This window comes from Triticum aestivum, chromosome 1B (genome assembly GCF_018294505.1).
Source record: "Triticum aestivum cultivar Chinese Spring chromosome 1B, IWGSC CS RefSeq v2.1, whole genome shotgun sequence".
NCBI lineage: Eukaryota > Viridiplantae > Streptophyta > Magnoliopsida > Poales > Poaceae > Triticum > Triticum aestivum.
Genome location: NC_057795.1, coordinates 110,698,210 through 110,717,972, shown reverse-complemented (window position 1 = coordinate 110,717,972; position 19,763 = coordinate 110,698,210). Strand labels below are relative to the sequence as shown.

At 44.3% G+C, this 19,763-nt stretch overlaps 2 protein-coding genes across 5 annotated transcripts in view; one reads left to right on the top strand and one right to left on the bottom strand.

Annotated features, from left to right (window-relative positions):
* Positions 1–3,671, top strand: part of LOC123110807 (nuclear envelope-associated protein 2) — a 4,336-nt gene extending 665 nt beyond the window's left edge. Inside the window, exons 2-6 of the mRNA XM_044531423.1 lie at positions 880–1,304; positions 1,395–1,502; positions 1,898–2,359; positions 2,484–2,585; positions 3,204–3,671. Coding sequence (XP_044387358.1) covers positions 1,113–1,304; positions 1,395–1,502; positions 1,898–2,359; positions 2,484–2,585; positions 3,204–3,374 — 1,035 coding nt within the window. The 5' untranslated portion in view covers positions 880–1,112 and the 3' untranslated portion in view covers positions 3,375–3,671. The remainder of the gene's footprint in view (positions 1–879; positions 1,305–1,394; positions 1,503–1,897; positions 2,360–2,483; positions 2,586–3,203) is intronic.
* A 290-nt stretch (positions 3,672–3,961) lies between these two features.
* On the bottom strand, positions 3,962–8,282 carry LOC123110780 (probable receptor-like protein kinase At2g47060). Of its 4 annotated transcripts, XM_044531404.1 has the most exons (9): positions 7,023–7,093; positions 6,710–6,754; positions 6,207–6,328; positions 5,842–6,089; positions 5,645–5,771; positions 5,259–5,532; positions 5,039–5,171; positions 4,849–4,935; positions 3,962–4,354 (listed from the first exon to the last, which is right to left on the bottom strand). In XM_044531404.1, the coding sequence occupies exons 1-9, from the start codon at positions 7,076–7,078 to the stop codon at positions 4,220–4,222; spliced, it is 1,227 nt and encodes a 408-aa protein (XP_044387339.1). In that variant the 5' UTR covers positions 7,079–7,093; the 3' UTR covers positions 3,962–4,219. The 4 variants fall into 4 exon arrangements, with proteins under 4 accessions (XP_044387339.1, XP_044387331.1, XP_044387325.1 ...); XM_044531396.1 differs by lacking the exons at positions 6,710–6,754; positions 7,023–7,093 and adding an exon at positions 8,018–8,282 and having other exon boundaries at positions 6,207–6,310; XM_044531390.1 differs by lacking the exons at positions 6,710–6,754; positions 7,023–7,093 and adding an exon at positions 8,018–8,276 and having other exon boundaries at positions 6,207–6,314.
* Between the last annotated feature and the right edge of the window lie 11,481 nt (positions 8,283–19,763).

The window sequence follows — 19,763 nt, the reverse complement described above, 5'->3', positions numbered from 1 at the left end:
GCTCGGTGTTCTTGAGTTTGCCCTGCAAACCTCTGGAATCTGTCGCCGTTTTTCCTTTGACTGGATTGTTGCTCCGGTTTGAATTATTTCGAACCCAGAGGAAAAGAATCTCGAATTGTTTTTTATTTTAGCCCCACAACCCACGGAAATCAAGTACTCCCCGTAGTACCATATTACTAGAAAAAGAAATGAGTGGTTTTTTCGAGGAACTACTACTCTGTGCCTGTCGGCAGTATTTAATCGAGCACTTAAAGTTTCTGTCGGATTCTTTGGAAAATTTGAACGCGTTTGAAAATTTGCAGATGTGCAGCTTCTTTTTGTCCTCATCGAGCTGGAATCTCGGTGGAAGATGCTTTTGTTTTGTCCCAATACACTACTTGTCAGTAATTTCTTTTGAAAGCCTGATATCTTCTTCATATAAGAGATTTTTTTTCACATGGCCGTAGAACAGGACAATATTGCAGTCAGTTTATTCTGTAAAAATTAACCTGTACCGCGGAACGCGGAACGCGTGAGTTGACTTGAAGCACCAAGAACATGCTATGTTTGCAGCGTGGTGTCCGTAAAGTTGACTAAGTAGATGCTTCAGGAGTTGATCCCTTAATTGTTCGCCATGAACAAGTTACTTGTAGTATGAACAACATTATCTCACTTTGCTTCATTTACGATCCATCCATTACAAATTGTACAAAATCATGTCGACCGCTGAAAGCAACACTTCTGTCAATTACTTGCCGACTGTCTAGTGCCACAAGAAGAGCTCGTACCCGTGATCTGAAGTAACAGATGCTTTCAGGCCAGTAACTTAAGGGCGACACGGTGCATGTAGCAAGCATCACCATCTTTCTGCCCCTAAATTTCTGCAATTGTTTTGTGCAGTGAAAGCTACCGGTTGACTACTACTGGCCTTGTGAAAGAGGGATTTTTGTGAGGCAGCCAGGGTGTCTGGTTTGGTCAAAGAGGAGCTCTCAGTGCCCTTATTTTTGTCTTGTATACATGGGATGCTTGCTGTGAGCCGCGCTATTTGTTCTTGGAGAAAATAGGACAGTGCTCCCAGGATCTGAGTTTTGGCCTTTGGGCTTATATCTGGTCTGTTCGGTTCGGGACCAACTATGGCAGTTTCAGAGAAGACGCGACCATGCTCATCGTCTTCGTTGGGTTTGGACCCGCTGTTGAAGGATCTTACAGAGAAGAAGTTGAGCTTTAGGAGAAACGTGGCATCTCTGGCGTCTGAGCTAAAAGATGTAAGGCACAAGCTTGCTTCGCAGGAGCAGTTGTTTACTAGGGAATCCCAAACCAGGGAGGTTAGTAAATTTCTACTACTTGGTAATTTCTACCTTCAGCATGGCTTACAAAGTTACAAGTTTGATCTGACTAGGGAGAGAACGTTTCAGGTTGCAGAGACGAAGGCAAGGAGCATGGAGGAGGAAGTGAGTAAGCTGCAGAAATGCTTACTGGACAAAGATGAGCAGCTAAATGCAACGAGAGGCATCACCGAACATGTGAGGAGCTCCCTCCATTCTCCATTTGGGGTTGCATTTCCAGTTTTTTAAAATTCTCCACTTCTGTTCCATGATGAATTGGTAAAGCTTGTGTTTTGATATTAACTCCTAAGCTATACTACTCTAGATTCCAGACATGTTTTCAAATTGAGTTGAATGCAGTGCAACATATTGGGTGACCATGTATTTGCTTGTAAAATTGCTTTCCTTTGTTTCTTTTGCTGAACTGGTGGTGATCAGCACTTGGAAAGAGTAGTACGATTTCACATCTTCATACTTCTATTCCAAATCTTCTATGTGACCTACCTCATTATGATACTGGTTTCCCAACCCTAATGATTCCATTTCGCTTCAAATTGGAATTCTCTTTGTCAATAACCTGTAATTATGTGCAGTACCTCGATGATTTGGATGATCTTAAATCACGACTATCAGTTACTCAAGCTACAGCAGAAGCCAGTGCTGCATCAGCCATGTTGGCTCAGGCGCAGTGCTTGTCCTTGCTGAAAGAGCTGAATGAGAAGGATCGCGCTCTGAAAGAGCACGAGCTTCGAGTTAACAAGCTTGGCGAGCAGCTAGGTCTTCTCCAGAAGGACCTTGAGGCAAGGGAGCTTTCACAGAGGCAACTCAAGGATGAAGTTTTAAGGATTGAGACCGACATCATGGGTGCAGTTTCCAGAGCTGGGTCTAGTAAAGATAACGAGCTTCTGAAGGTTTTGTCCGATGTTTCACCAAGGAATATCGAGAATATTAGCAAGCATTTGAATACTAAGGATACAGAGATTGCCAGGCTGAGAGATGAAATCAGGATATTATCTGTTCATTGGACAAACAAAACAAAGGAACTAGAGTCACAAGTAAGTTGTCTTCCTTGCATCCTCAAAATAACAAAAGGTTGCCTGAAATTGTTTCGCAGACATTGTTTTCGCTGCAATGAAGCTCTGTAATTTTACTCGAGATATGTTTTTTTGCTGAAAACAGCTAGAGAAGCAGCGCAGAACCGACCAGGAGCTGAAGAAAAGGGTTCTCAAACTCGAATTCTGCCTTCAAGAATCACGGTCTCAAATCCGGAAACTTCAGAGGGTATGTACATATACATGTGTATCCTTTCCCTTTAACAAGTGAAAAAGGAAACATGACTTTGATTTCGCTTGCTCTGCTAGCATCATTGTCCATATCCATTTATGGCCTTCTTGGCCTTCTTGAATTGAATATATGCCACCTTATCCCTGAGCATCAACCCAAGATCTCTGACAGTTAAAATTAACAAATCAAATAATCAATGCCATATTGCCATGTGAATGAAGCATCTCTGCTACTGCAGTTGGCCATAATCATGTGTGGAAAATGTGCACGACAAAGTCAAACAGATCGCTGATTCATGCGTTCTGGAAAACCATATTGTTCAGTATCAGCGGTCTCATCTTCTCTGGTACCAGCTAAATCATGCATGTGTGCAATCTTTCCCCCTAGAAAACTTGAGGAAGAAATCGAACACTCCTGGCCTCTGCATTGATTGTTGATGCCTGCAATAAAATATACTGAAACAACTCATTGTGATAGCCATCGGACTGTTGAACTAATTAATGGGAACTAAACAAATGTCGAAATCCTGAGAAGATTTTCATGGTGCTCACTGATCAGCTGGGATCATAGAGAAATCCGAACCCGAGACTAACTCATCGGCTCTTGCCTCTGCAGATGGGGGAGAAGAGGGACAAGCAGCTCAAGGAGCTCAAGGATCAGATGGCCATGAAGCAGCCCAAGGGCCCTCGCCGCGACGAAGGCAAGAAGCCCTTCTGGGAGAATGACACGTTCAAGTTCGTCGCCGGCATGTCAATGCTGGTCGTGATGGTCCTCGCAAAGCGCTGAGAACAGCGTCATCTTGTGTAGAGAAGTTAAGTTAGGTGAGCAGCTAGCTCGCTCTGTAGTTTTTAGAAGCCAGCCATGTACTGGAGTAGCGTTGTAAAATTAGGTTTAGGCCTGGACATGCTGCATGGTCAATGTTCAGAGACCAGAATTCGCCGACATCCAAGTTTAGTCCTCTAGACCGTAGCAATGTAGTTCATCTGCTAGTTCATGTATGGTAGTAACTGTAATCCTGTACTTATCTTATCATGTTTAGTACTCCCTACTAAACGTAGTGATCTAAGCTCTTATATTTCTTTACAGAAGGAGTACTCCTTAGCATCTACTTCCTCCATACTAAAATAAGTGCATTTAGTGATCTAAGCTCTTATATTTCTTTACGAAGGAGTACTCCTTAGCATCTACTTCCTCAGTACTAAAATAAGTGTCACTGATTTAGTACAAGCATTATGCGACTTTGTCCCCTTCTGTTTCTGTTTAAGAGTCCAGTAAAACCTTTCCAAGATTCTTACAAAGAAACAAAAAACAGAAAGAGAAATTTGTTGATTGAATGATATGTAACCAATCTGGAATCTGAACTTGGAAGCAAATGGCATAAGCTCACGCAGCAGTGTTTATTTTCTTCCTTTTTCTCTGTCTGATGACAAGTGTTCTAGGTACTAGATACTTGCTGACCTTGCAACCGATACAAAGAATCAAATATTTCTGGTACTAGAATCTCGAGGGTTACAACTTGGGAAGAATAATCACAAATGTACAAAAACCGCCTGCCACATGCCCCGCAAGAACAACAATTGATGGCTCATTTTTCCTTATCTATTATATCATACAAAAGGCCGGAGTGCAGCTTAGCGTCCAGCGTGTTCAGCCCCGGGGTGGGCTGCTCGCGCGTTCAGCAGGGGCTGGAGCGCCTTGACGACGATGCTCATGTTTGGCCGGAAGTCGGCTTCGTATTGGACGCACAATGCAGCGACGGCTGCAAACTGTTTCAAACAACACACAGAAGAAGAAATGGTGTTACAAGTGGCTTTGCCGAAGAGTACCTCGACTTAGTTATGACAGATGGAACCAAGCATGCCCCAAGAATGATGTTAATCACAGTAGTGGGACATATTTTATGAGCATAAAACTGGCTGTAGAAATATTTTTACTATATATGTGACAACAAACACAATTTCTGGAAATGATATTCTTAGCTAGTACTCCCTCTGTCCCGAATTACTTGATGAATTACTTGATGCTCAAACGGATGTATCAAGCACTAAAATAGTGTTAGATACATCCGTTTGAGCGTCAAGTAATTCTGGACAGACGGAGTATTACTCATCCATTCAAAACAAAAAAGGCAAGCTTTGTAAGTTCCAGTAAAATCAGTATTTTGCTTTCCACATCTTTATACTTTATAAAATACTGATAACTAACACAGACTGCTTAACTCATGCATTGTTTCGAAACCAAGAGAGGCTATTTATGATACCTTTGCAACAGCCTTAGGAGGATAGTCCCCTCCAAGTCTTGAGTCAACACATTGCCTAACCTTATCTTCACTCAGTCTTGGGGTGGCCTGCCAGTGTTTACCAAACAATTGTTAGAATTCCATCCACCAAACAGAACAGCTCCAAAGGAGATCACTTGTGCAGTATTGGCCTATTGGGTACAAAAATTACCCATGTGACAAGGCTCTGCTGCCCCCTCGGTAATGTATGGTCGACAGGTTTCCTCCCAGTCAATAGCTCCAGAAGAACAACTCCGAAACTGTACACATCGCTCTTAGAGCTAAGTTGACCAGTCATTGCATACCTGATCAAAAAGTTTAAACAAGCTTAAGTTGAATGATTCCAAAGCTTCATGGAGCAAATGAGCAACTGAAAGAAAACAAGAACATACTCAGGTGCATGGTATCCAAATGTTCCCAGAACCCTAGTTGAGTGAAGCCGGGCTGCCATGTCAGGAGCTTGGTTTGACAAATCAAAGTCGGCTATTTTAGCCACGTCATCATCAAAGAGAAGAACGTTGCTGGACTTGATGTCCCTGTGTATGACGTGAGGCTGTGCTTTCTCATGAAGATACTCTAGGCCTTTCGCTGCACCAACAGCTATCTTCACCCGTTGTATCCATGATAAGACTGGTCCTGGCTGAGCCCCTTTAACACCTTTCCTTCCTGTAAACATTTAAAGTAAAGGTTTATTTAACATAAGAATTTAACTGCACCAATAGATGAATAAAAAAACATTACAAGAATGTTCAAGACTTCAAATTGTACAAAACCATACCATGAAGCATATCATGAAGAGAGCCCATAGTGGCAAACTCATAAGCAAGGACACGGGTGTTCCCATCAAGACAGTAACCAAGCAACTCAACAACATTTTCATGCTTAAGCCTTGACACCATAGATACCTGTGAATGTAATTTGTGAGATAGAATACCATAGTAAATGCAGAATTCCTAAACAGGCACAAACACGAACCTGTGCCAGCAATTCTTGGTCTGGCTGCTTACTGGAATCCAGCTTTTTGATTGCTGCACCTCTACCATTTCTTAGAGTACCAAAATATACTCTGCCAAAGGAACCCTCACCAATCAAAGCTTCATCACCAAAACCCTTAGTAACCTCCCTAATTTCATCCATAGGAATGGTGGGAACTGCAATGGGTTGCACTTTCACAGGTTGAGGACCTTTGGGAGTTGGATCGGCAGTGCGATATGCATCATTCCCTGCAGATCAGTTGCAGTTCATTAGATAAATATTATTAGGCAACAGAAGCAAAATGCAGTACGAGAAATGGGGTTGCATATGATAGAATTGTAACAAAAAAAATTCAAAGTTATTACTTGCTGGATGGCTTCCTGGGTATTGATTCCTGTTGTCTGGTGCTCTTTGAGTATCTTCATCACCACAGCATCCAAAGCAAGACATATTCTTCCGAGAACAAGTCCTGGCTAGAACCAAGCATCTTTTTATCAGAACCAGCAGTATGAACATAGATAGCTCATACAAAAACAAACAAGCAAGCACTCGGTTGGGAACATAAACGGAACTGTAACTGTAATTTTGTGGTCATATATCAGACAAATACTAATAGCATGTGGCGCAGGACTAGTGGAGAGAAATGGAAGGTGACTTAGGTTCTACTTCATTCTATAGAGAGCGTAATGGCCCCAATGGGAAATAGAAGTTGAATTTTAGGAAACAAGTGAGAGGAATGCTTAAGATGTACAGCTAAATTTCTCCTCTTCATTCATTTTATCACACTACTTTGCTTCCCTTTGTCTTGCTTTCTCTCCTCTGTATCTATCTCAAATGGAAAAACCAAAGCGCATAAGTAAACCATGACTTGCTTGCAGGTGCAGCATGTTCTACGGTACATGCAGTAAGGGAACTACAGAAATCACGCATATATATTCTATCAAGGAAAACAATCTCATGTGCACACCAAGTTCATGTGCAAACATTCTCTGTCAAGGAAAACCTAAAATATGGAGCCATTCCTCTGTGCTTTATTATTTCTTATTATCTTCCCAGGTAGGATTGGAATCCACATGGAAGGCAGAAACTAACAACCACTACTAGCTATTATAGCTGACCAGAAGACAGCTCATTCTGCATCAACATCCTTGATACTTGTCAATATCCTACAGGTTTCATACCACATTGATCCAGACCCAATGACGCATAGCGGTTGGAAACATGTTAGATTATTCATCCAGCTATCAGCTGCTGGCCCACCGCACCAGATGAACACTTGCAAATCATGCGCTTCCTTTTAGTAAACAAGTGCAACCGCCACAAGGTAGCTACGATAAATGAGAGGGTGGGAGTACATTACTGCCTGGTCCACAACTTTGAGCTTAAAGATAACTACCTCTAAATTTGCATGCAATTAAACTGAAATTGCGCGAGGGAAATGGCTGGCGCGCAAACAATCTTGGCGGGCTGGCGGGCACCAGTTCTTCACTCACTCTTGCCCACAGCTCAACCAGCCATGCAATTCCCACACCAACTAATTCGGGATGCACCCCAAAGAAGGCCAATCCAAAAGGTAACCACAACAGTCACTATTTATTAGCTCTCACACTCCCCTGGAAGCTAATTACTATATATACGGACGAAACATCATGCAGCTGTACCGCTGATTCATCATGCCACGCCGTAAACTGAGCATTGAAGACACAGAATCGAACTATTTTCCGACGAGAGGCAGCCGTTGCCCTCCAGATACCTATTCGCAGTTGACTACTCGCAAGAACTGATTACTAGCAAACTTAGAACCCTAGCTTGCTTCTTCACACTAAACGAAAGGGGGAAAGCTAGAAAATACTGTAATACAAGAAGTCAAGGCCCTCTTCTTTTCCCTCTCCCCTGCAAGAAGTCAAGCTTAGCACGCCACAAATTCCGCGACGAATTAGAGTCGCTAGACGAGCAAATCGACCGGCAGGAAAGGGGAACCCGACGAGATTCGGAGCTCGAAACCGCCAGAGGGGCACGGCCAGTCCCCGTCCCGCGAAGCGAGCCCGCCCAAGGACGAGATCACGGGAGATCCCGCGAGCGCCCGCAGATCGGAGCAAAAGGCGAGCTGCTGGGGGGAAAGAAGGGGAGGGGAGGGGAGGGGAGGAGCCGAATCCGGCGTGAGGACCGAGCGCACCTTGGACGTGTACCGGCGACGGCGGAGGGGGGGACGACGGAGCGGAGGTGCAGGAGGAGGAGGAGCAGGTAGCGGCGGAAGCAGGCAAGAAGGGAGAGGGGAGTAGCAACAGCGTCTGTGAGCTGTCCGGTCCACCCGCGGCGGCGAGCGAGGTTATATGCTGGTGCTGCGGGCTGGCTGGTCTACCGGTCGTACCTCCGTCCCCTCCGCGTGTTCGTCAGAACGCGTCTGTGGTGGGCTTGGGTAGGGAAACGGCCATGTGTTTTCCTCCTTTCTTTTCTCTTCTTCTTCTACTTATTATATACTCCCTCCGTTCCAAATTTTTTATTTAAATACAGATGTATCAAGTCATGTTTTAGTATCAGATACATCCATAACAAATCTAAAAAGAATTTTGAAACAGAAGAAGTACTAGAGTACATATATGTTCTCCCTTTTTATTGATAGAAGAGTAAAAGGCAGTGTCCAACATGTGTGATGTGTGACGATTGATCAATTTTTTTTTTGAAAGAATGATTGATCAGTAAAAAGGCCAAGAGAGATGCATACGGTGGTTCTATCTAACTTGTTAAAAGATGGAGCGTGTGCCATTATGCCACATAAATTAAGTGTGAATTATGCGTAATGCGTGCTAAAATCATGCGTTAGATGAACAGGCATGGGATGGTGACGGTGACTAATTGAGACTTAAATATGTCGCACTTGGTCCTGATTGAGCCCTCTAGTTGTGGAATTTGTCAAATTAACAAGAATGGAGCCACCAGCAACGTTGACTAGAGAGGCTTAGACTAGCAACTAAGTTAAAAAGGCGCTTCGAATAGGTGAAGACCAATTCCCGTGGCATTTTCTGGGTGTGGATGAGCGAGTTCTACGGATGCATATCGAATTGACCTCCTAACAATTGTGACGAGACTGTGTGGGTTTAGAAGAGTTTTTTTATTTACGAGTACTTAGTTTTCCTGTAATAAAAGAAGACGTTGTTTTAGTTGAATCATGTAGCGGTGCTAAATAGTAAAGTTTATGACTTTAATAGTTGCTCAGATTATACTATTTTTGTTTCCCTACAAAAATAAGTTAACCCCCCTGCGGCGCCGCGCGGTCAAACAGACGACTGAAACCCTAACTCGGGATACAAACATCGGTGACTAGGAGGCCGGCAGAGGAGGGGAAAAGGGGTCGCCAAAATCGTCACTAGGCCTATAAGAACTCACGACATGTCTCACTCCCTAACCGGGAGGGGGGGGGTCTCTGTTCACCGGTGTTTCCTATATATTCCCATGTTCGATACATGTTAAGTGGTAGATACAGTGGCGATTCTATGTGTTAGACCCCACATTTTTTTGATTACACCCTTAGCTTTATACATAATTGTGCAAGAATTTAGGATAGTTGAGAGAGTTTGGTACACTTGACCCCACTGCATTTTTGTGCTGGCAGGTTGGAGGCCCCTAATTACTGCCCTATCATACGACCAATGATTAACAATGGTACAGTACCAAGTAAGCACACGTACCACACCAGGGAGAACGTCAATCAAAAAGGTAAGATGAAGAACATGCAAGAGGAGCCGTGAGGGAATGAAAGCATTCACACGTCTATTTGACGTATACGACAGGGACACCGTCGTCCCGTTTGTGTAACATATCCGCGTACTCTTTCGATCGTCCCATTTTATATAGTACCACTCTCTTCGTCTCATAATGTGTATTTATTTGTTTTTTCTGTCAGAAGACAAACACAGGAGAACTAATATGCTTATTATTTTTTTATTTTTCTTAGCAGACACGAACATTTCTCATGGCAGTAGTACCTGTCAGCAAACAAGCTACGGGTTCTGAATATCTTTGTATATTCGTGGTCTCATGAACGGCTGGATTCTTCCCGTGTGAGCTGGATTTGGCGTTGGGTTGGTGCCGGTGATGAGCACAGGCAGGCTCTAGTCTTCTAGGAGTAGTCCAGTGGCAGGTTGTGCCGTTGGGGTTGGGGGAGGATAGCGGCCGTGCTGGCTGGCTGGCACCCGGTTTTTATTTCTGACCAGACGCGCGCCGTCAGGTCGGGTCGGCTTGGTTCACATGGCACTGTGCTCTGCCTGTCCGTCACCTCCGGTTTTGGTGGGGCCTTTTTCACTATTCTGACTCTTTCAACGAACTTTGTCGCAAAATGAACTCGACGTGAAAGTATTTCACGATCTGACCCTTTAGCAACGCCACAGCCCGCGGCGTTTTTGCCCAACATAGAAACGCCGAGGTAGCTAGCGTTTCTGATCAAAGAAGAAACGCCGTGGTAGCTAGCGTTGCGGACCAGGTAGGAAACGTCAAAGGCGCTGGCGTTGCTGCCCATCATTGAAACGCCAATGACCATGGTGTTGCTGCCCTTTTTCATGTGCATGTGGAATGTGGATGAACAACCTAACTAATAAGGCTAATTAATTATGACCAAAGAGGGCAGCAACGCCATGGTTCCTTGACGTTTCTATGATGGCCAGAAACGCCATCGCCTTTGGCGTTTCTTACCTGGTCCGAAACGCTATCTACCTCGGCGTTTCTTCTTTGATCAGAAACGCTAGCTACCTTGGCGTTTTTATTTTGGGCAGAAATGCCGCAGGCTATGGCGTTGCTAAAAAAGTCAGATCGTGAAATACTTTCACGCCGAGTTTATTTTGTGACAAAGTTCGTTCAAAGGGTCACAATAGTGATTTCGGCCTTCTGGTGGCATCTTGGTCTTGGACAGGACAGGGTCAAAACTCCAAATCGAGAGGCAACTCTAACGCCGATCATCAAACAAATCTAACTAAATATACGGATTTAACGGTATGAACACTTTTAACTATCGAATGGCAGTCACCTTATTTGTCCGTACATGGTTCCAATGTTTAAAATCTTGCAAATCCACACTAAAATGGGGGTAGGTTTGGAAGAGTCTCGGTGTCCACCATGTCAAACTCCAACCACACGAACCCAACCAAAACCCCTCCCTTCCGTGTGTCCGCTCCGGCTTAATTGCATTCGCTCCGGCTGACCGGCCTCCCGCCTACCTGCATTTATGGCGACACAACGATCGATAAGCCTAATTCGGCTTTAAAGCTGGCTGGGCTCCTCCTCAACCCATGCCCGTACAATCCTCCTTCTTTCCCACACATCCATCGATCGTCGCACACCACCACACCTTCGGCCGCCATGATGGGCAAGAAGTCCGATGCCGAGAAGTGATCATCGATGCGCGACTCCTGATCCGAGGGCAGCTCCAGATCCACTTCACCCACGCTCTCCGGTGGCCTCGTCGTCCTTGAATTCACTACATATCGTCATGTTGGTTCCCGTGCGGTCGAACCGAGTGTCGCTTGACGGTGTCCCGGGTAAGGGGCCTCTCACCACGCCGATCCGGTCCGATAGGCCGGGCTGAGGACCCCTTGCCGGTTCTGCAAGGACCGCGTCGGGCAACCCATGACGTATACGAGGAATCCAAATGACTTGGTGTACATAACAAGATGATGGATTCGTGGAGGAATCTACCTCCTCGTACGTAGCCGACTACGATCTTGTACCCTAAGACACCCCCCGATATCTTATATAAACCGGGGGAGGGGGGGGGGGCAAGCTCGTAGTAACAATCATAAATCTCTTGGTAATTTACATGTACTTTGTACACACTCCAATGCAATAAAGCACAAGCATGACGCGGGGTTTTATCTCCTCGGAGAGCCCGAACCTGGGTAAATCTTGTGCCCCTGTTACCATCGTTCCAAGACATTAGCTTAGGATTCTCTACCTAGAGTTATGCCGGATTTAGCTTCGACAGTGGTGGCCTATGCAAATCTTGCTAGGTGGATCGTCGCGGTTCAATGGGAGTCAAGATCAATGCTTATATCGGGACCAACATGATCTTTGTGCCGGGCCAGATGTTTGTCTTCGGCGGCGTCACCCATGTCGCCAACTCGGCTAGCCACCTCAGCCAGATTGAGTTCTTTGCTCCTTGCTACTTCTTGAGCTTGCGTTAATTTTTCCCTTGAAGAGAAAAGGGTGATGCAACAAAGTAGAGATAAGTATTTTCCTTAGTTTGAGAATCCAGGTATCAATCCAGTAGGAGGTACAAGCAATTCTCCAATCTATGCACCTGCACAAACAATCAAACACTTGCACCCAACACGATAAAGGTGTTGTCAATCCCTTCACGGTCACTTGCAAGGATGAAATCTGATAGAGATGGATATAAAGCATTACTAAAACGTAAAACAAAATAAAAACAAATAAATTGCAACAAGGTATTTTTGGGTTTTTGGTTTATAGATCTGAAAATATATGATGGAAAAATAGACCCGGGGGCCATAGGTTTCACTAGTGGCTTCTCTCTTGAAGAAAGCATACGGTGGGTAAACAAATTACCGTTGAGCAATTGATAGAGAAGCGCAAATTTATGACAATATCTAAGACAATGATCATGAATATAGGCATCACGTCCGTGATAAGTAGACCGAATCCTGCCTGCATCTACTACTATTACTCCACACATCGACCGTTATCCAGCATGCATCTAGAGTATTAAGTTCATAAAAACGAAGTAACGCCTTAAGTAAGATGACATGATGTAGAGGGATAAACTCAAGCAATATGATGTAAACCCCATCTTTTGTATTACCCCTACTATGTCACTGGGTGAGGACACCGCAAGATTGAACCCAAAACTAAGCACCTCTCCCATTACAAGAAAAACCAATCTAGTTGGCCAAACCAAATCGATAGTTCAAAGAGAAATACAAAGATATCTTAACCATGCATAAAAAAGTTCAAAGATGACTCAAACAATATTCATAGATAATCTGATCATAAATCCACAATTCATCAGATCTCAACAAACACACCGCAAAAAAGTATTACATCAGATAGAACTCCAAGAACATCGAGGAGAACATTGTATTGAAGATCAAAGAGAGAAAAGCCATCTAGCTACTAGCTATGGACCCGTAGGTCTGTGGTAAACTATTCTCGCATCATCGGTAGGGCAGCAAGGTTGATATAAAGGCCCTCCGTGATCGAATCCCCCTCCGACAGATCGCCAGAAAAGGCCCCAAGATGGGATCTCACGGGAGCAGAGGCTTGCGGCGGCGAAAAAGTATTTTGGTGGATGCCTCTCGTGGTTTGGGAATATTTTGGAATTTATAGAGCAAAAATTAGGGTTTGGGGACTCCCAAAGGGGCCACAAGCCAGGGGCGCCCTCCTAGGGCGCGCCCTGAGGGCTTGTGGGCTCCTCGGGACTCCTCTGACCCCTCCCCAAGCTACGTGGGTGTCTCTGGTCCAAGAAAAATCATCGTGAAAGTTTTATTCTGTTTGGACTCCGTTTGATATTCCTTTCTGAAAATTCAAAACAAGGAAAAAACAGAAATTGGCACTGGGCTCTAGGTTAATACGTTAGTCCCAAAAATAATATAAACTAGGATAGTAATGCATATAAACAATCCAAAACAGATAATATAATAGCATGGAACAATAAAAAATTATTGATACGTTGGAGACGTATCACTCCTTACGATCCAGCAACATGGAGTACATCATGGATCTCTGCGTGTTGGTCTTCACGAGCTTGGTGTCACGCCAAGTCCAGGAGCAGCATGAGCCACTTCCCTTGGCCACGATGTCAGATCCTTGACCAGGATTTGGGCAACGACGTTCAGGCAAAGGCAAGGAAATGAAGAGGTTGAAAGGGGAATAAGGGCAAGAGAGAGAAGAGAGAAGGTCATTGCCCATGGTTATAACTTACTAGAAGATACAATTTAGTAATCAAAATTGCCTATATGCTAGAGTTATTAGTCGGTTTCGTTTTATGGACCGCCTTAATGAGTTCTTAGAGGTGGTTTGCTTTTCAAACGACCGTAATTAGATTTTCCAAACAGAATAATCGACTACATCAAGTGATTATTGAAAGTGCGTTATATCGACTAGAGGGGGGGGGGGTGAATAGGTGATTTTTATGAATTCTTCACTAAGGAATTTGCCGGTGAGGAAATTCCTTAGCGAAGAACTACTAGCAGCGGAATAAGTACTCAGAAGTAAGCATAACAGGATACAGACTTAGTCATCATGATGAAATGAAGACAAGCACATAGTACAGAAAGCGTAAACACAAGATATCACAAGATGAAGACAAACAGATTGAAGAAATTGAATTGAGGAAATTGAGAAAGTATTCAGTCAAAGTCTTCAAACACAGATATGAACAATCACTCAACACAGTAATGAGGAAATGAAAGAGTTGAGGAAATAGAACCAGTAAGGTTGGTGAAGACAATGATTTGTTCGACCAGTTCCAACTGTTGTCTCAGTTGTATGTCTGGTTGGAGCGGCTGAGTATTTAAACTCGAGGACACGCAGTCCCGGACACCCAGTCACTGAGCACGCAGCTCAGGACACCAAGTCCTCACCGTATTCTCCTTGAACTAAGATCACACAGATCTCATCCAATCACTCGTGGTAAGTCTTTAGGCGACTTCCAAACCTTCACAGACTCGGTCACTCGGCAATCCACAATTCCTCTTGGATGCTCTAGACCATGACGCCTAACCGTCTGGAAGAAGCACAGTCTTCAAAGGTAACAAGCGTCGGATCCACGCAGGATCAATCTCTTCAGTGATGCTCAATCACTTTGGGGTTTGTAGGTGTTTGGGTTTGGGTTTGGGTTTTTCCTCACTCGATGATTTTCGCTCAAAGTCCTCGGAGGATGGGTTGCTCTCAAATGACAAGTGTCAGTTTCTCTCGGAGCAGCCAACCAACTAGTGGTTGTAGGGGGCGGCTATTTATAGCCTAGGGAGCAGCCCGACATGATAAGACATAAATGCCCTTGTTTGATATGACCGTTAGGTGGATAAGATATTTTGGGACAGCTGGCGCGTAGCACAGCAACGGTTGGAAATTTGACTATCAAATTCCTCAGGGCTATCATTTTCCTCACTGTGTAGGCAATCCGCACTGGCGAATTCCTAACTCCTCAGTCAGAACAAATTCCTCAGCGACCAGAAGAACTTCGTCTCTGTCACTGAAGAAATGACTGAACTGTATGAGATTTCCAAAGGCTTCACTCGAAGGGTTTGGTAGGTGTAGGATTTTGAGTTGAGCATCACTTGGAAATTTTTCCTTAGTATTTCCTCGACCCCCTTTAACAGTACGATGTTTCCTATGACTCAAGAAAGAGAAAAACAAAACTATTAAAACGAAAGTCTTCAAGCTTCATATTCCTCGCATGAATATCAAGTCTTCACGGATACACCAATTTCTTCACTTTCAAAGTCTTCATGAAAGTCTTTAGAAATACCAAAGTCTTCAGTCGAAGATATACATTTTTAGGGGTCGACTTTCTCTGTAAATATCAAACTCCTCATAGACTTATAGACCTGTGTACACTCACAAACGCATTAGTCCCTTAACCTATAAGTCTTCAATACACCAAAATCACTAAGGGGCACTAGATGCACTTACAATCTCCCCCTTTTTGGTGATTGATGACAATATAGGTTAAGTTTTCAACGGGGATAAACATATGAAGTGTAAGTACTGATATTGAGGAATTTGTTTGCAAGATATAGAAGAACTCCCCCTGAAGATGTGCATAGTGAGGAATTTGCTTTTGAAGCAATGCACACTTGAAGAGTTGAATCATGGAGATCTCCCCCTATATCTTGTAATTCATACACGCATTTGACATATGATATGAAGAATTTGAAATGCATGATGAAATATGGTGCCTGATGAAATTCAGCATGCATGCAGTAACATCAATGAGGAACAGGCATGTAGAATAACATATCGAGAGTATCAAAGCACAGAGCATCAAAAGTATCAGGGCACCATCGGGTTTAAGATTACAACTCGATCCAATAAAGTTTCAGAAGAACGAGAGTTGTAACTTAGCAAAAAAAATTAGACGCCCATATAATAGACCCGCTTGAAGACTAACTCAAATTTCTCCCCCTTTGTCATCCGATGACCAAAAGGATCGAAACTGAGGACTAACACCCCTTAAGAATTATCAAGTTGATGGAGGAGCGCCAGCGTTGTTGGAGTCGGTTGTTGTAGTAGGGCCTGCCGCAGTGTCGTCCAAGTCTTCATTTTCATCAGTCTCGCGTGATGAAGAATAGGAGCTGGCCACCAAGGAAGGAACTTTGACCTTCTTGAATTTCTTCGGTGGAGGTGCAGACCAGTCAAATGCTTCCTTGAGACCCATATTCTTCAGATCTGCAGCGCTGTAGACATGAGATAGAACAACCCAGGTACGGTTGAAGGTTTCATGGAGGTAGTATTGGTTTTTCTTCACTGCATTGTGTGTTGAGGTCATGTTGTGAAGAATTGAACCAAACTGACGCTTGACCCATTTATGATTGTGATCAACCTTCTGATGAAGACTAAGGAGTAACTCACGATCAGTCATCACCCTGGGAGCTGTGGCTTGAGGATTTTGTTTGGCGGCAGAGTCATGTGTGGCAGAGTCATCATTGGTGGAGTAGGATGCAGCCTTGCGAAATTGACCATCCAATGGACGAATGCCTTCATCTATCATAGCAGTTGCCTTGCCTTTGTCATCAACTGAGGAATATGACCGTTTGAGGACTTCAATCGGAGGCAAGTAGCTACCATGGTTCAAAGTGTCAGCTTTGTAATTTAGTGAAGCCCTTGTCCTGATGAATCTCATAATCCATGGTGCATAAGGCTTCAGCTCAAATGGTGATATAGCAATATTTGCCAGAGTCCTCATGAAGAAATCATGGAAGTTGACGGGAATGCCATGAATGATATTGAAAAGCATGTTCTTCATGATGCCAACGATCTCTTCATCATTTGAGTCGTGGCCTTTGATAAGACTCATTGTCTTTGACAGAATGCGATAGACAGTCCGGGGCACATATAGTAATTCCTTGACGAGGAATTTGGTTCGAGGAGCCTGCCCTGGCTTCAATGGCTTCATCAGCACTTGCATGAAATGATTTGAAAGTTCAGTTTCACTGTAGACACAATGGGCACCGCCAAGGGGTGGACTGAGTGGGAGGGCACGAAGCAATTCAGTTGCTGGTGCCTTGTAGTGAGTATTTTCTGACATCCAGTCCAACACCCACGAATTCACATCTTCAGAGTTCCCTGTGATGTGCAGCGTCGCATAGAATTGAAGAATGAGTTCTCCATTCCAGTCACAGATGTCAGTGCAGAAATTTAATAGTCCAGCATCATGAAGAACACTATGGACTGGCTTGAAGTACAGCAGAGACTCCATGTCTATATGAGGAATGTGTTCATGATCGAAGACTTTGTACTTGTTGAACAGTACTGAGGAATAGAAATTTGCTTGACTTGCTGTCCAGAAACGCCTCTTCCTTATGCGAGCAGAGTCATAGGGGTTATAGTCAGTGAAGAACACATGCTTGCTGAAGAAATCTTCAGCCTTGAACTTTTGCTTCTTTGAGAATGGATCTGTTGGCTTGGGCACTGGAGTGTCAGTGAGTTGCATCACAACCTCTGGAATCGCAATCTCAGGTTCTTCAGGCTGAGGAATTTCTGGTTCCTCTTCAGTAGCAGGTTGCGTGTTCAAGGGTTCAACAACAGCAGCTTCTTCAGCACTAGCGGCTGGAATGTCTTCTTGCATAGACGAGGTGGGATGAGTTTCTTCAGAGCCCATTTGGACAGTTGGTGCGGGGGACTAAGGTATTTGTTGAAGTGGGGTGAAGAGTGGAGTATTGGGGTGCCGACTTTCCCAAAAGTCATCATTCATCACTGGCGTTGTGCAGCCAATGTCCATGTCTTCATCTTCAATTTCTTCAACGCCAGCCTCTTCAGTTTTGAACTGAGGCATTGGCGAGGAAGTAACAGGTGTTGAAGGGATCACATCCACTTCAATTTCTTCATCAACCTGCTCTGACGAAGTAGCAGATTAAGGTTCTTCATTAGATCCGCTTGGGATCACATATTCCTCACCAAAAGGAACAAGGTCCTTTGATGACATGGTGGAAATTGGAACAACATCAATTGGATTCTCAGTAGAACTTGTCAGAGGCTTCATCTTCTTTGGAGCTGAAGATTCTGAAGCACTGGATGCTTTCCTTTTCTTCACTGCAGCTCGCTCTGCAGCCTTGGTCTTCTTCACATCGAATGCACATGGAAGAATTGGAGTTGGTGTAGGCGCAGGAGGAGCTGAGGAATCTGGTTGAATTTCCTCAGGTGCAACTGATGCAGTTGCCCTGACATTTTCAGTTTCTTCAGGCACACCACTAGTGGATGCCCTGACAATTTCTTCAGCGGCTGGAATGGAGTCATCAGCCCTGGAACTAGCATTTTCTTCAGCAGCCTGAACGTCATCAGCGGTGCTGGCATGTTCTTCAGTTGGCTGAGCAGATGCTTCAGCAAGAGGAATTTCTTGTTGCGATGGGGCTGCAACATTTGTGAATTTCTCAGTCAGTTTCACAAACCTGACTTTGGCTCCTTGCCAATCAGCATAGTAAGCATTGAAGTCATTGCTGAGGGTTTTGATTTAGCTTGGATCTTGAGGAGTTCATCAGGTGTCATATTGACAACGTTATTCTTCAGGAACTTCTCTTTTCTGAATTGAGTTTTCTTGATCTGCCTGGCCTTCTCAAACTTCCATTTCTCTTCAGTGATGAAATGGGCCAGCATGTGACTTTGACCAGGAGTCAACTTGAAATCAGGCATAGGAGTATTTGGATCCTTGTGCCAGAGATCAATGTAATCAAGGATCGCCCTTGGATCCAAAAGAAGTGGCACATTTGTGCCTTTGGCTCTAGCGGCCCTTTCTTATCGGTCTCTAATGATTTCTGCAAGTTCATCATCATTAGCTTCATCGTCAGATGGCACATGGAAAGCAACCTGTTTCTTCTTTGGACTAGGCCAAGTACCTCGACCAGCCATTGCCTTAGTCTTCAACACAGTGGGGCCTGATGAAGATTTTGATGCAGCTGAGGAACTTGCTGAGGCATCAGAGGCAATAGAGATGTCTGTTGTCCTTTGGCATGTAGCCAGATGTACAGGTGTTGAGGACTTTGCCAGAGCAACTGAGGGCTTTGGAGGAGGAGCAGTAGTTGGTACTGGCCGTGAGGGCTTTGAAGATTCTGGCCGTGAGGGCATTGCTGAGGAACTTGGCCGTGAGGGCATAGTTCGAGAAGCACTTGGCTTGTGAGCAGGCTTCTTTGCCATTGATTTCTTTGGCTTGACAGAGACCTCAGTGGCAGTAGCAGCATCAGAGTCTTCATTGAATTTCCTCACTGCCTCTTTAGCTTGTCTTGCCAACTTAGCTTGGCGCTTGGCCCATTCTTCAGGAAAATCCTCACCACACTTGATGCTGGTGGGGTCAGCTCTTTGGCCAGGAGCCAATGGAGCTCTTGGGCATGGAGGATTAAGTGCGAATTTCTTCATATACTTTGGAGTCACATATCTGTACTCCCTCCATTCTCTTGCCCATCTCCGTTCAATCTTCTGTATGCGCACCTTGCGCTGAGTTTTAGTTTCTTTTCCGTACTTAGACTCATCAGGTGTGCAATAATCAACATAGAGGTCCTCAGGGATTTCAAAAGCAGTCATGACCTCTGGCTTCTTTCCTCCTTTCTGCGGCCTCTTACCATCAACCATATTCTTCAGATGAGGAATTTGAACAATCAAATTTTCTGAAGAAGTGTGCAACTTTTCTTCGAGGAACGCTGCAAATGAGTTAAGTTGATGAAAACCTAGAGATTCAGCAGCGGACATGAGTACCTGTGAAC

What these genes read in the sequence shown, in the direction of transcription:
- LOC123110780 (XM_044531404.1), bottom strand. Translation starts at nt 7,078, where the DNA reads ATGAATAATCTAACATGTTTCCAACCGCTATGCGTCATTGGGTCTGGA. An exon ending in ATTGGGTCTGGATCAATGTG is followed by an intron (nt 6,755 to 7,022) that starts GTATGAAACCTG and finishes TGATTTCTGTAG; the next exon opens with TTCCCTTACTGCATGTACCG. An exon ending in CATGCTGCACCTGCAAGCAA is followed by an intron (nt 6,329 to 6,709) that starts GTCATGGTTTAC and finishes TCTGATAAAAAG; the next exon opens with ATGCTTGGTTCTAGCCAGGA.